Source organism: Helicoverpa armigera, chromosome 28 (assembly GCF_030705265.1).
Source record: "Helicoverpa armigera isolate CAAS_96S chromosome 28, ASM3070526v1, whole genome shotgun sequence".
NCBI lineage: Eukaryota > Metazoa > Arthropoda > Insecta > Lepidoptera > Noctuidae > Helicoverpa > Helicoverpa armigera.
In genome coordinates this window covers 6,587,425-6,600,232 of record NC_087147.1, presented here as the reverse complement: position 1 = coordinate 6,600,232, position 12,808 = coordinate 6,587,425, and the positions used below count along the sequence as shown (strand labels likewise).

General features: G+C 40.1%; 2 protein-coding genes across 3 annotated transcripts in view; one reads left to right on the top strand and one right to left on the bottom strand.

Annotated features, from left to right (window-relative positions):
* The window catches only part of LOC110371455 (homeobox protein 5), a 58,535-nt gene that overhangs the window by 28,862 nt on the left and 16,865 nt on the right, over positions 1 to 12,808 (top strand). The gene's annotated exons all lie outside the window — the stretch shown is intronic.
* On the bottom strand, positions 3,085 to 12,103 carry LOC110371461 (spherulin-2A). Of its 2 annotated transcripts, none has more exons than XM_049851872.2 (2): positions 11,756 to 12,103; positions 3,085 to 4,040 (listed from the first exon to the last, which is right to left on the bottom strand). In XM_049851872.2, exon 2 carries the CDS (start codon positions 4,020 to 4,022, stop codon positions 3,126 to 3,128), a length of 897 nt encoding a protein of 298 aa, XP_049707829.2. In that variant the 5' UTR covers positions 4,023 to 4,040; positions 11,756 to 12,103; the 3' UTR covers positions 3,085 to 3,125. The 2 variants fall into 2 exon arrangements, with proteins under 2 accessions (XP_049707829.2, XP_049707830.2); XM_049851873.2 differs by lacking the exon at positions 11,756 to 12,103 and adding an exon at positions 5,594 to 5,766.

Sequence of the window (12,808 nt, the reverse complement as noted above, 5' to 3'; positions counted from 1 at the left end):
TGGTCTTAAATTAGTAGCAGAATGCCCGCTAAGGTTAAAACAGCTATTCCGATTCAATTTCTATTCAATCTTGACATAATTAACTTAGGAGAATCGGGCCCCTGAAATATGACGCCACACGCATGCGCAGTGGTAACGTATTGTATATTCTAAGAACTTAATATACGTAGTGATGTTACTTTTTATTAGCAAAGTTCATTTATTGCAGATATTTAACTGGATTTGATAATATCTTCTTTTTTTGCACTGTCTATCTGTACCTATCTCTTTTATTCTAACTCTCCCATAACGGGCCTGCTGGAAGAAATTTAATTTGAGATAAGCTGTGCGCTTGTACAATTTTTTCTATTATTTATATCTTTGTCTAAAACAAATACCAACTAATAAAAAATACATAAAATTTATAGACATTCTTGACTCTTGAATGGTAGTTTTTTTTTTTTAGTTTTAAGCAGAATGTAATCCAAAATATGAGCGTTCTCGCTACGTATTTCTTGCGCCGAGTTTGTATGGCGCAAAGGCTCAAGGTCATTTGCTCAGGGTACCGTCTTAACTCTTGTTTCCAGTATTTGTTCTTACAGCGGCAACTATCACGGTTCATGAGATACAGCCTGGTGACAGACCGACGGACAGACGGACAGACATACGGACGGACGGACGGACGGACAGAGGAGCGAAAACAATAGGGTCCCGTTTTACTCTTGGGTACGGAACCCTAAAAAACAGTCTAACCAAGTGGTATTGGGTTGCCCGGGTAACTGGGTTGAGGAGGTCAGATAGGCAGTCGCTCCTTGTAAAACACTGGTACTCAGCTGCATCCGGTTAGACTGGAAGCCGACCCCAACATAGTTGGGAAAAGGCTCGGAGGATGATGAAATAAAAAAAAACAGGGTTAGATAGTTCTTTCCAAGGGATGAAATGCTGGTCAAAGCTTTTTCTTCCACAGTTTTGAATCACTGTGGCTATAAGCACAACTGCATGAAAATTTGCTCTCTCATTTAAGAGTTTAATGTGGAAGGATAGACATACAAGCTCGTTAAAGAAAGTTTTCTAATGTGTAAATGGGGTGTGATATTGTTGCCCGCATATATCTAGTTTGCGAGCTATTTATAACTAATTCTAAGGTAACTAATTTAGTAATTAATGACAACCTAGTAATTGTCCCATAAATGTTACACAAGTAGTTAAAGCAGGTAATTTGTGAGTGTTTAGCTTAATAAGGCACTGATGTTTGCCTAATAAACAAACAAATGAGAAGGTTCAGTTACTTTAAAAAAAATCATCATCACCTTTAGGTATTTTTGATATTGATTTTTGCGGTGTCTTCTCGTACAGGGAAGAAAAGACCGTTGTTATGTGATAGTGGCAAAAACTACTTCAAAAATAAAATATTATTTTATTTAAGATTTGATTACAAGTTTAACAATAGAATGTAGGAATAGAACTAACTTACTTTAACTTAAGGGCACGTATTTATATGAAGAAATGAATGGAAAAGTAAATAACAACTTAAATAATCACTATTGGCTAATTACTTAATAACATCCTTTGAGAACAGTAAATAGTTGTAACCTAAATGAGGTACATTCGATATTAATAACACATAACACATTATATAGATAAATGAAGTAAACAATATTGACAATCTAAAAGTAAAGTACAAGTAGGTATATGAGATGAAAAGGTAAATAAGCACATAGGAAGGAATGTTATAAGCTATAACATCGTTAATCGCCACTCTGGCTCAAGGCAGACTGGTGATTTCAGAAGATAGTTTAGCTCATCGAAAACTAACTCCTGAAATAGAATCCTAGCTCCTGAAAATGTTTACATGTGTAAAAACTGAAGTGTAGCCAACATGATTCTAATAATACTTACCTAAATCTATTCAAATACTTGCAATTCCATGAATATTGTTTCTTATGAATTGTTATGAATGAATTTGGTTAAGTTTGTTTATACGGCGTGGTGACACACATGAATACACATAATGTATAACATATTATAAACAGAAATACTGTATGATGCCTTCACAGTTTTTTTATTTATTTATTGCAAAACGGTTTATAAGCTTGCACCCATTGTATGCAAAGCCCCGTGCATCGGAGAGCACGTAAATGTCGGTCCAGCGCCTTATCTCCGCGAGTATCGGATCGCCGTCCCATCGGGCTATGAGAGTGAAGGAATAGGGAGTGCACCTGTGTCTGTGCAAATGCTTGTGCACTATAATATATCCTGCGCAGTTGGCTAATCTCCTCATGAGAACAGCCGCCGTAGCCGATAATCGCCTAGGGTACTCCTAGGAGGACATCATCCTTTCTTTAAACAAATCTCTGAATTGTTTTAAAATGTGCTTTATGATTAACAGATGCGTTCACAATTTGTTTCATCATCAGCCTATCGCAGTCCACTGCTGGACATAGGCCTCTCCAAGTGCACGCCACTGAGATCGTTCACAATTTGTTTATTTACTGCTAATTGGTTTGTATGCAAATGCTGTAAAGAAAATATATCTTCCGACTATCTACCCGCAATGGCTGCCAAAAACGGAATCGCTATGACCAACAGCAACGTAGCACTTATCTTAGAATTGTTTATTTAATAAAGACTGTCATCGCTACTTAAATTGGTCGTAAGTATCGTATTACGCTCGAGCACACTTTTGCGAGTATAAACATTATTAACGGGCAAAATTAACGAAGATGTAATATCTGAATCATGTGACGTAGCATACGACTCTTTATCCTATGTATCGATCCTTGGGCTACATAAGTCATTATGACGATATCTTTGCTGGCGTCACAAAGTATTCTAAGCATGTGGGCCAGCTTGCGAATTATTTTTCTTTGGGCATCGCCTTTTTTGTAGGTATACAAAAACTGACATACAATGGTACCCATTTTCCTTGTACGCACTCTTAATGATGATGTCATAAATAACTATTACAATGATGAATTATAATGGTAACTGTTCGGCCACGAGATTGTCAACAGTGAATCAGGATTACACCGATGATGCTGATTCATGAACCCATTTTCAACAAAGAATGATAAATCCTATCAAAAATTTAAAATGAAAAAAAAGAAACACAGTTACTATGATTTTTTAACTTTTAATTTCACAGATCAGAACACAAGCAAAGGCACAGTCGACAAAACTACATTACTATGAAAATCACGAATATTCACTTTAGAATTTACATAAAAAGTAAAATCTATTACTTCTGAAGTTACTGTAGTAAAATTCATACCACCAGCTTCCAAAACCTTGTTGATATCTAACGACCAGATATAATGATCCTTATACCGATTAGCGTAGTTCACAGCTACGGATCCAGATAAAATGGTTTTATAATCCAGTTTGGCTTTCAGCGTGCCTTTGGAAGCCACCAGCTCCACAAGCACCGCTTGATTTGGTTCCAAAGACACCACCATACCAGTTTCGGACCCAATGAAAACCGAACGAGAATTCAAAACATTTTCGCCCATTTTTGAAATGTAGGAAAACGAAGACTTGACAGGAATGGAACTTGATTTTACCTTAAAAGTGTACTTGATGTCTTCAGTAAAAATTTCGGCAGGTGTCTCCCAAAACGACATTACATCCTCTTGAAGGGGTACCCCAATTTGCGTCATAGCAGTTGTAGGTGCTGAGGCGGTGTTGTTAAATAGCTCATTGTTTATCACAAAGGGAAAATAACTGAGATCCAATATTTGAGCTTTCTCAGGTTTAATGATCTTCGTGACTGGGTTCCATTTATGATCGGTGTACAAATCGCCAAAGGGGGTTGGGTTATTGAGAAATACATCTTCAGGCTTCGCTCCGAAATAGGAATTAACGGCTGCTTTCAAACATTCCTTCGTCAAGTTAAAATAGATTATATCCCGGTTGTTTACTATGTTCTCATTGGATCCGTAGACCTGCAGTATTGTGCCGGTTTTGTTATCGGCAGCTGTGATTTGGACTTCTATTCTAGAGTGGGTCAAAACTGTTATTGTGAGGAGTAGTAGCAATGTCTTCATCCTGTCATCCCGATTATTCTGAAATGAAAAAGACTCATCTCTATTCTGTTATGTTCTTTGAAACTTTGGAATAATTAGTTTGAGTTTAATCGAATGGTGGTTTAATTGAGCGGGCCAAACGTGTTAGATCAAAATTCAAATGAATCCTGAAATATAGGTACTACCTAATAATGTACTAATGATTGTATATTATTTATAGTAGTTAGTACATTATTGTGATATAATGATTTTAATGGCATGTTAATGTTAATGTGCAATTATACGTATCAATAAAAACGGAGTCTGCGCAAGTGGTTAAATATTTGATAAATGGTCCAGCTTTTAAAAGCTCAAAAGTTTTGATACTGCTTAAGAGGACGAATTGGAATTTTTGGCCCCAAGGATGTCAATTTTTCTCAGTAAATACAAAACGGATCAAAATACAACTTGGTTACCTGAAAGTTCATGATATAAACCTTATTTTGTTAGTTGTAGAAACATGATTAGGTAACTTTTATAACAGAGAAAAATATATCAAACATACCTCTTTTTAAAAAGAGATTCACATATTATGGGCAAACGGGACCGATTTAAGCCTCTTACCTTTTTTAGTAGTTGAGTATATACATACTCTTTAAAATTGTAGTAGGAATTTTTATTAAATTATCATTACTAAATATTAAAATTACAAAACCATTTTGTCGCTTACGACTTTTAGTTATAAGCTAGCGCGCGTATTGTTATCCTCGCCCCGCTCAGACGCTCCGACCCCTTTTGGCGCCTTAGATGCGCGTGCCGGTTATGGAATTATTGTTGACCACTTCCTCGCCTTAACTACGTGTGATGTGTGACTTTGTGTATAGTTATCGGCAGGGATATTGGCCATTACCTTCACCTGCGCAGAAGCGATTTATTGGTTTATTGCCTTATGTGTACAGTGCGCAAAGCGATCCCCACTCTTCCGCCGAGAGCTCAATATCCGTGCCGATAACTATACACAACATATTATTGGCGAAAACATAATCAGACCCATTATATACGGCTGCTTGCTTATACATCATAGTTTTCAGAGGCCATATAATCCTTTAACTGTGCAGTTTTTAAAACATAATTCACTTATTCAAAGTATGGGACACTCAATGTATTTTTATCCTAAATTCCATGTTACTTCTATTAATCTATCATCAGAAAACTTAAAACAATTGTTTGCACGAGTAGTTTCATGTATGACTCATGCTGTTGGTTTAGAAGCGACTTACAGTCATAATCCCATCCTCATCATCCTCCGAGCCATTTTCCCAACTATGTTGGGGTCGGCTTCCAGTCTAACCGGATGCAGCTGAGTACCAGTGCTTTATAAGGAGCGAGCGACTGCCCTGTCTGACTCCCTCAAACCAGTTACCCGGGCAACTCAATACCCCTTGGTTAGACTGGTGTCAGACTTACTGGCTTCTGACTTCCCGTAACGACTGCCAAGGATGTTCAATGACAGCCGGGACCTACAGTTTTACGTGCCATCCGAAATTATCATTGGTGTCTAAGATATACTTAGAAAGTACATCCAAACATAGAAAAGTTGCATTGGTACTTGCCTGTCCTGGAATCGAACCCGCGCCCTCACACTTGAGAGGTTGGTTCTTTGCCCACTAGGCCACCACGACTTACAGTAAGGAAAATAATGTTTTTATTAAATCAATTTTAAAATACCTGTAGGGGTCGACGAAGACATTTTAGAAATGACAATATGTTGACAATACCGCAGCAGTTTTACATAGTTCAGGAATTGAGTAAAGAGTACGGGATCAAGAACAACCTATTTACATTAAGTACTTACTTTTGTAAAGCTTTCTTGTTTGAAAATGCTATGGATAACGGGGTACTTGTAATGTTATGCATAGCTTTTTTTTAACGACGTCAAAAATCATCAAATGACCCCTCACGCTGTGGGTTAGCAGCGGTGAGGGAGTGTCAGACTCTTACTGACTAACAACCGTCGTGTTCCGTCATAGGCCTTTTATGTACCAAGCAAGCGGTATCTCTTTCGAACAACCCGCAGCCCCGCAGCCCCTGCTGGGCCCCGCTGGGGATGTTATGCATAGCTTCGCCGGAGTTGGTAGAAGAGTTCCACAGGACCTTTTGTTTTTCCCAAATTCGATGTTTTAGGCTTTCTTTGAAGAAACCCCAAATATCAACTAGGTACTAATAAGATGTACATGACGGCGCCACCGTCGATGTGTCAACCGTCGATCTGTCAACGGTGGACCTTATATAAAGCGGCGCGCGCGCACCACTCGGGTCATACAGTACTTTTCCCTGCGACGCTAACAAGTCTCACATGCGTAACTTACAGCGTGCTGTAAAGGAACGCCTTGCTGAGATGCGTGAAACGCGCTGGGACAAGACGCTGAGCGAACTCGAGCCGACTCATCAAGCCTTCTGGCAGCTTCAAAGGAAACTCAAATCCGATGAAGTAGCTTCCACCCCGCCGATCAAACGCCCCGACAATTCCATCGCCTTCGAGGACGATGAAAAAGCGGAATGTCTGGCCGACAGCCTCGAGGCTCAATGCTCGCCTAGTACCCAACCGGTCGACCCGGCTCACCTACTAAAGGTCGAAGCCGAGGTCGAGCGCAGATCCTCCCTACCACCGCAAGAAGACCCCGACGATCCCTTGCCTCCCGTCACTCCAGACGAAGTGGCAGAGATCATCAAACGTCTCAAACCCCGTAAAGCTCCGGGCCCAGATAGAATAACCAATAAAGTGTTCAAAATCCTACCCGCTTCCCTCGTAATACTCATGACCGCGATCTTCAATTGCGCCATGACCCATAACCTGTTCCCACAGGCATGGAAAGAGGCAACCGTAATCGGTATTCCCAAACCCGGTAAACCAAAATCAGACCCGTCCAGCTATCGCCCTATCAGTTTACTCAATGTGTTCGGCAAGATCTACGAGATACTTATCTATAAGCGTCTCAAAGATTACGTCGAAGCAAAGAGTCCATATTCCATTAGAACAGTTTGGTTTTCGAACCCATCACTCTTGTGTCCAACAAGTCCACCGCATCGTGGAAGGTGTGAGCCACGGATTCCAACGTGGCCAACTCACCGGCACGATTCTCTTCGACATAGCAAAGGCATTCGACAAAGTCTGGCACAAAGGCTTGATTTACAAGCTTTACCAACTCGGTGTCCCAGACCGTCTCGTCGTCATCTTACGAGACTTTTGTCGAATCGCACCTTTCGCTATCGCATAGACGGCACTCTTTCTTCGGCCCACCCTATAAAGCTGGCGTCCCACAAGGCTCGGTACTCTCCCCCATCCTCTTCACGCTATACACTAGCGATATTCCTAAGAACAAGCATGTTCAATTAGCCCTATTCGCCGACGACACGGCAATCTACTGCTCAGGCCGCAGCCCAGCCGCCATAGTGAGACATCTCCAAGCCTATTGCAACACCCTAGGTGTCTGGACTAGGCTATGGAGAATCGAACTCCACCCCGACAAAAGCCAGGCCATACTCTTTTCGAGCCCCGCCGTAGGCTTCCTCCCGCGCCCCCGTCAGTCACCATGTTTGGTAGGCCGATTCCTTGGAAGGAGCATGCCAAATATCTAGGTGTAATCTTAGACCAGCGCCTCTCATTCGCCGAGCACATACGTAAGGTGCGCTCTAGAGCAGCCTTTGTGTACGGCAGATTGCACTTCTTGCTCAATTCAAAGAGCAAATTATCTCTTAAATCCAAGTTACGCCTCTACGGATCGTGCATACGCCCCGTCATGATGTATGCTTGCCCTGTGTTCGCACAGGCAAGCCATCGCTGCCTTCACAGAATGCAAGCCCTTCAAAACCGTGCCTTACGGAAAATCACAGGAGCTCCCTATTATGTTCGAAATGAGATTCTTCATGTCGACTTAAAATCCCTACCATCCGCCAGTATATGAAGCGTGCCGCCATACGGTACTTCGAACGCGCTGAGAAACACGATAACTCACTTATCGTGTCAGCCAGTAATTACACTCCCTCCCGCATCAGTAGGATTCGCCGCCCTAGGCATGCCCTTCTAGAACCTGACGATGAGATAACTGTCCTCCAAGAGAGTAGTAAACTCACTAGCACCCTATACAAACACAAACCGCGTTCGTACAAACCTCGCCGCCGAGGTCCGCCGCGACGTCCCGTTCTCTGTCCTCCCGACCCTTGCTCATCGAGCCAGCCCGCGAGCTGAGCCAGTAGCTTTAAATTCCCCATTTAATAATAATGATCATATGATCCAGCCTGTCCCTTTGCTGCCTCCCCAGCGACGCCCTAAGCCGAGGTCCGACCCCACAGGGGGTACCCTTAGCGCAGTCGCTTAGTTTATAAGTTGTTTTACGCCCCTGGCTGGAGGCCTTAAATTCTAGGCATCCACAGGGAAAAGTCCGGTTAAGCAGTACACGGCCTCCTAGGCTGAACTGCGAGATGCCATACCAAAAAACCACTCGGGTCATTCGTTCGCCGACCGTTGCCGAGTGCACACCTCCCACAAATTCGTGATAAATAATTGTAGTGACTAATATTGTGTTAATTGGAATAAACCAAGTGATTGTGTGAAGACCTCTTTGTTTTATTTAACGATGTCGGATCCTGACGCCGACATACATATAACAAGTTATTATTGTTGATTTGGGCCGAGAATCATTAGCATAATTACCACCTTGAATTTGGCACGGATGCAAATCAACAGCTTGTAGGTACAATAACGACGAATGACCTTTTTTTTTATTTTGTCAGGGGGGAAGATCCTCATGGACTGTACTCCACCTGGGGTAGGTGGAGAGGTGTGCTGGACTGGACCACAGATTATTATAATAGTTACTCTCTTACCGGCTAATAACACTACTTGGTGTTGCCTCCAATTACCTATTGTCGAGGGCACGGGTATCGCCAAAGTATTCTTCAAGCTTATTCAAGCATGATCAAACTTAGGCGTCGTCCTAATTGGCAGCGATCGCACGATGGCGCGATGCGTTTTTCATCTCACGATCTTACTATCTCACTTGCGAGGTTCAAATAGGACACTCTCATGAAATCTGTATGTTTGAACTCATCGAACGACGAGAACGCATCGTGTCATCGTACAATCGCTGTCAATTAGGACGACGTCTTAGATGAAAAACGCATCGCGCCATCGTGCGATCGCTGCCAATTAGGACGACGCCTTACGTTAGTTTATTCTTTATCAGCCACTTGCCATATAAATACATTTTATTTACATGATTTCGGCCTGCTTAACAATTAAACAAATTAATTAACCTCAAATAGTTCATCAAAATGAGTAAAACGCAATATCTATTTCGTTTTCCGGGAAAAAAAATTACAATCCTATTGTTCTATGCTATTAACATTAGCTTAGTAAAGCCGTAAACAGGAAAACTAGATAATTTTATAATAGGTTGTCTTTTTATTTAATTTTTAATTTTAAGGGAAAAACCAGTTGGCAACCTCATTTGCCCATGGTGAACAACGGACGAGCTCTGACCGACTGGTGACGGTATCACCACAACACAGCACCAATTGGGATACTAAAATCCTTAGTACAAAAATATAAACCGATTTGTTAATGTGAACAACTTGCCTCCAGGGACCACCAGTGGTCCGCGGACGATTTGTCTTATTTTATATAGGCTATATTTTATCCCGGTGCGGGCAGTAGCTCCCACGGGACGCGGGTGAAACCGCGGAAAAACGGCTAGTATACAATAAATACATTTATGCGAGATGAAAACTGACGATCACGTTGTCCTTAATAAATTAAATAATGATTATTTGAACAATTAAGAAATAAGGAAACCGTGGGAAAGTTCAATACGTCCTCTTAACTAATTACATAAAAACAAATTAACTAATTCATGGTAACAACATATAACATTATGGAAGAGAAGTGCTTGTGGCTAAGTCATCTACACGGTGCAAGTAGATTGCGCATATTAAGGCATATGCGCGGGTTGTATGCATTTTAAAAACACGTGCGTGCAGCTTAGTTACATTTTAAAATATAATAAAAGAAAAACAATATAAAAATAACGAGTTCTTACGTGTTTTACTGGACCTTTAGGGTCCTTATATTAGGGTGCATATTCGGTTACTACCGACATCCGAAAAACGCTCAAACGAAACGAATTGAGAACTTCGTTCTTAGGAACTCGGTAGAAAATTATCGTAACTCTACAAGCAAATAGTGAACCCTCACATGTGTTAAGTACTTGATTTATTTAAAAAGCTCAAAAAAATTCTCCCTCTTAGAAACTCGTTAACTTATGATGAAAAAAACAAGGGTTAAGTGCCAATCGTTGCTTAGAAATAACTTGACATTTCTTAGAACTAACCTAAGTATCGGATATCAAAAAAAACATTGAGCAAGTGCCACATATGTTGAACATTTGGAAAGGCTCTTAAAACAATTGAAATATTGTACAAAAAGACCAATAAATCTATTGTATAAGAAACTATGGCGTCTACGAATTGTTTCCTGTAGTTTCACAATGCTGGGATGAGCTTTTCTATGAATAAAAAAAAACATTATGTATTCTATTGTCCAGTAAGTTATAGACCTGCCAAGCCAATGTGCAGTTGGACACAATAAGAACGAACGTTTGAAAACTATTAAAATGTCAAAATCTAGCCAATATAAAGGTGCTTACATAAAGAAACAGGTTACCGGTACAGACAAACCTGTACGGTGTAGGATTGTATTGAAATATTATACCTGCACTGATCGGTACCTACCCGTACAGGTTTGTCTGTACCGGTAACCTGTTTCTTTATGTAAGCACCCTTACTCGGTTATAGGCCAGCTTTACAACTGCGAATTTAAGAATTTTTTGAATCGGTTCAGTAGTTTCGGAGCTTCTAGGGTACAATAAAAAAAAATGTTTTTTTTGTTGCTTTTTAGTGTTTTTTGAAGTCGGTTTATTTTTTTTGTAAAAATGTTTTTTATTTGCAGCTTTTCAGTGATACGAATAGCCGTCACTATCCGTATAAGTGGAAAGTTCTCATCAATACATATAATATAAGCCCGTGGTATTTTACATATTCAGTTGTCGAGTTCCCTCGACCTTCTTTGGTCTTCATCATCAGGTCAGCTCCAAACCTTCACTGTTGCAAAGGTCTCGTCAATACAAATAATAGGTATAAGCTCAAATACGTGGTATTTTACATATTCACTTGTCGAGTTCCCTCGACCCTCGGTCTGGTCTCTGGTCTCCATCGTCAGGTCTAGTGAATAGTGAATAGTGCTTTCAAGCATATACCTGAGTGACAAGTTTTTACCCTATGTATGCCTACAACTTTCGAAGGTTGCCCTCGATTTTTCAGGGTTTCCATCATCAGCTCCTGACCTGATGACTATGAGACCAACTAGCAGCTATTCCGCGTCGAACAAAAAAGGAATCACGTAAATCGGTTTATAAACCTCGGCGTAATCGATGTACATACATAGAAAAAAAAACCGGCCAAGTGCGAGTCGGACTCGCTCACGAAGGGTTCCGTACCGGAACAAAAACTAGCAAAAAAAAAAAAAAAATTATTTTATTCTAGTTTTCAGTATTTGTTGTTATAGCGGCAACAGAAATACATCATCTGTGAAAATTTCAGCTCTCTAACTATCACGGTTAATGAGATACAGCCTGGTGACAGACGGACGGATGGACAGGGGAGCGAAAACAATAGGGTCCCGTTTTAATCTTTGGGTACGGAACCCTAAAAAGACATACCGGTCGAATTGAGAACCTCCTCCTTTTTTGGGTAGTCGGTTAAAAAGAAAAAAATGTTTCCTCTTTAGTATATCAGTATAGATATATTTAAACAAATTAATACACGTGAATGAGTCACCAGCCACCCACTGAAAACATATAACCATTAAACTTTTATAATAAACAAGAATAATTAATTAATTGAAAAGATTCTGATAAGTTTATTAATGAGTAACTCGTTCTGAGAAGAAAAACAAAGATATTGAGTGTATTTCAGTTCCTGAGTAACCGCGGATGGCCACTAGTTGCCAATGCGATAACCTTATGAACTTTCAATTTCAACGAATAATACAAATGCCAACGTAAAAATCGCGCCAAGTTCGGTACAAAAATATATTTGTAGGATTCCCAATATATGTATGTATGTAGAAGGTTGTCATTTCTTTGCAATCACATATAATTTGTTTTATTTAATTTTTAACACGCTTATATTAACTACACTTGTAACTACATATGTATGTAAGAAAATCTTAATTTGAACACTTCCCGGTCACCAATTAGGATGGAATTTTGCACACGCTCCGAGTTCTGATGACAATACATGACTAGCGCGTTTTTCAGTTTTTTTAACTATTAATTTTAATATAATAAGTGAGTGTTAGGTTTATATCTGTGTTATTTTCTATACATGTTAGTGAATCATGCTTGTCAGTAGGTTGCTAAATAATCAATATAGTTATGTACAATTGAGGACAATCAATCAATCAATAATCCTGAACTTCTATTATGAGCTATTTGTTTTGATGGTATTGACCAAAAAATGGATATAAAAAAATATGTGTACTCAAATACATTATAAGCTTGGCTAGCCTGAATTCATCATCGGTTTTACCTTTCTATTGAATAGGCCATTATGTCCCAAATACGTTCGTTTAGCACGTAAATGTCGGTCCTGTTTGTGAACTCTCTCCGTTGGTGTCGGATTGCCGTCCCATCGGGCTATGAGAGTGAAGGAATAGTGAGTGCACCTGTGTCTGCGCAAATGCTTGTGCACTATAATATGTCCTGCGCAGT